This window comes from Pundamilia nyererei, unplaced genomic scaffold (assembly GCF_000239375.1).
Source record: "Pundamilia nyererei isolate P.nyererei 1_Seehausen unplaced genomic scaffold, PunNye1.0 scaffold00053, whole genome shotgun sequence".
Lineage (NCBI taxonomy): Eukaryota > Metazoa > Chordata > Actinopteri > Cichliformes > Cichlidae > Pundamilia > Pundamilia nyererei.
The window spans coordinates 1781145-1783287 of NW_005187454.1; the positions used below are offsets into that span (position 1 = coordinate 1781145).

The 2143-nt window shown below is 42.7% G+C and overlaps 1 protein-coding gene across 2 annotated transcripts in view; it reads left to right on the top strand.

Moving 5' to 3' along the window:
- The first annotated feature begins 500 nt into the window (after positions 1–500).
- The window catches only part of lhx2b (LIM homeobox 2b), a 9901-nt gene continuing 8258 nt past the window's right edge, over positions 501–2143 (top strand). The window contains exons 1-2 of one of the 2 annotated variants that reach the window (XM_005733606.1): positions 501–992; positions 1347–1509. In XM_005733606.1, the coding sequence (XP_005733663.1) occupies positions 1390–1509 (120 nt within the window). In that variant the 5' untranslated portion in view covers positions 501–992; positions 1347–1389. Of the gene's footprint in view, positions 1510–2143 lie in introns of both variants that reach the window. The other variant, XM_005733605.1, reaches the window with a different exon arrangement.

Consider the following 2143-nt stretch of genomic DNA (forward strand, 5'->3'; position numbering starts at 1 on the left):
ATCCAAATATAAGATCTATGCTCCTCTTTATGGGTTGTTTCACGCACTTCACGCGCTCTACCCACCCCTGCAGATTAAGCAGAGCGCTTTGGTGTCATGAGGAGGCTGTTAGCTGGAGCAGCAGCACTGTGAGGCTGTGCGGAACCCTCTCTGTGCGTCAGACGAGCAAAGGTCCTAGCAGACCTCCAGAAACAGACAGCTCAAACATCTCAGCTCAAACTCTCTCCTGCTCTCTTTCCTTTAAAACTGACCTTTCTAGCAGCAGCTCCGGACAGACAGAAGGAGGAGGGTGTGTGTGTTGTGTGTGTGTGTGAGGTTGGCCGGTGTTCCGTGTGTAACGAAGGGAGAACTGCTGCGTTTTTAGACCGGTCGGTAAAAGTGGCCAAACAGTTCGGTGACGGCGGAACAGCCAATGAACATAAATGGTGTGTCGTGACGCAACAGGGTCCCGTTGATAAGGAGCGGAGAGTCCAACCGGACCTGAGAAGGAGGAACGGCGGTTTTGGGGGCCAGCTAACACTCGCCTATCATCAGTCAACGTAAAGCCAACTCCTCCTCTTCTGCTGTTACGCACATCTATGCAGCCTCCTTGGCACAAGACAAAACATTTTCTAAACAAACTACTGTAAAGGAAAACTGCTTCTTCTCCCAGGATTTTATTTTCGTTTTTTAAGCTTGTTTTTGTTTTTATGATTTTTTCTTTCTGCAAAGCAAAAGTAGTTTGCCGTAAGTCTCAACTTGGACTGTTAAGGAGGAGGAAAAGCCTTTCTCAAATACCCAGGTCTAGTTTTTTTCTGTTTGAAATATTATTTTTCGGGCTGGGCGATGCAGTAGAAAGCTGCTGCTCATATTTTGGCACTGCCATTTGTACTGAGTTACGAACTGTTCTGCAGAAGAAAAGAGGAAATATTTTGCAGACTGTCGAAAACCTGAAATATTACTCCCGGCGAGGAGCAGAGCTGAGATCCATGCAACGGGAGCTTCTATAGTTGGTATGTTTAGTCACCGTAAATGGAAAAGAAAATCTAGAAAGAGCAGTTGGCAGTGAAACATATTATCATGCCTGAGATAAAATAGATGCCACTAAGAGAAGGCAAATCTGTGCGCTTTTTAATGAATTAATCATAGCTTATTAATAACGAGAGCTGGAGAGATTCGGATGACGGTTTCCATTGGCAGATGAGACGTAGTGTGGAGAACACGTGTCCAGTTTTTCCCTCATATTTTTTCCTCCCTGATCTGGATTTCTCGCTTGTCACGGCAAGAAAGGAAACGTTAAAAGATCGAAAATTTTGAGTGGCATAATTGCAGAAGGTTCCCCCTCTCATGGACATCTTGGCTTGCAGATCTGAAGAGAACAGTTATAACATCCTCCCATCGGCGGCTACGATGCTTTTCCATGGCCTCCCCGGAGGCGACGTTCGCGGTGTGGTGGAAGAAATGGACCGGAGAGGAAAGAGCGAGTCAGCGGCCATCAGCTCAGCCATCGATATGGGAGAGTCAGAGACGGTAGGCGAGACTCATGTTTTGGCCCTCTTTGGCTATTTAGCGCAAGCAGCATGGCAGCCTGGAAACATGTGTCAACGGCTGCACTCTTCCAGCTCCAAGCAATCAGATTTTACTTTAAATTCAAACCGGAGGGAAAGTATCCACAAAATGTTTCTCCCCCCGTCTCTAATTATCTTTCATTTATTTGTTTCATTGAAGTTGCTCTCAAAGTTGCTGTTACAGGCCTAAACCTTCTGATTCCTACTGCCATACTTTCACCTAAAACTTAATCTCAGCAAAGCTGCAGACAGAACAAAACCTGAGACGAGCAGACAGTGAAATAATTCAAAAAGTCGACATTCGTCTGCAAACTTCACCAATTTGTTTTTATAAATTGTTTTTTTTAATATATAAATAGTTATTGCTTTGTAAGCAAACATTAAACATTCATATATCTATTAATCTGTCCAAGAAACGCACCAACTTTGTCACGTTACATTACAGCAAACAAGCTAGTAAGTTTTTTAAATTCATATTTTCAACCTTTCTTTTTATTTTCTATATTTTCACAAAAAAATCCCAAATTGTTAGACTACTTTGTAATAATAAATTATAGTTGTAATAAAATCAAACAAGTTTTTAAAATGTGTTTCTT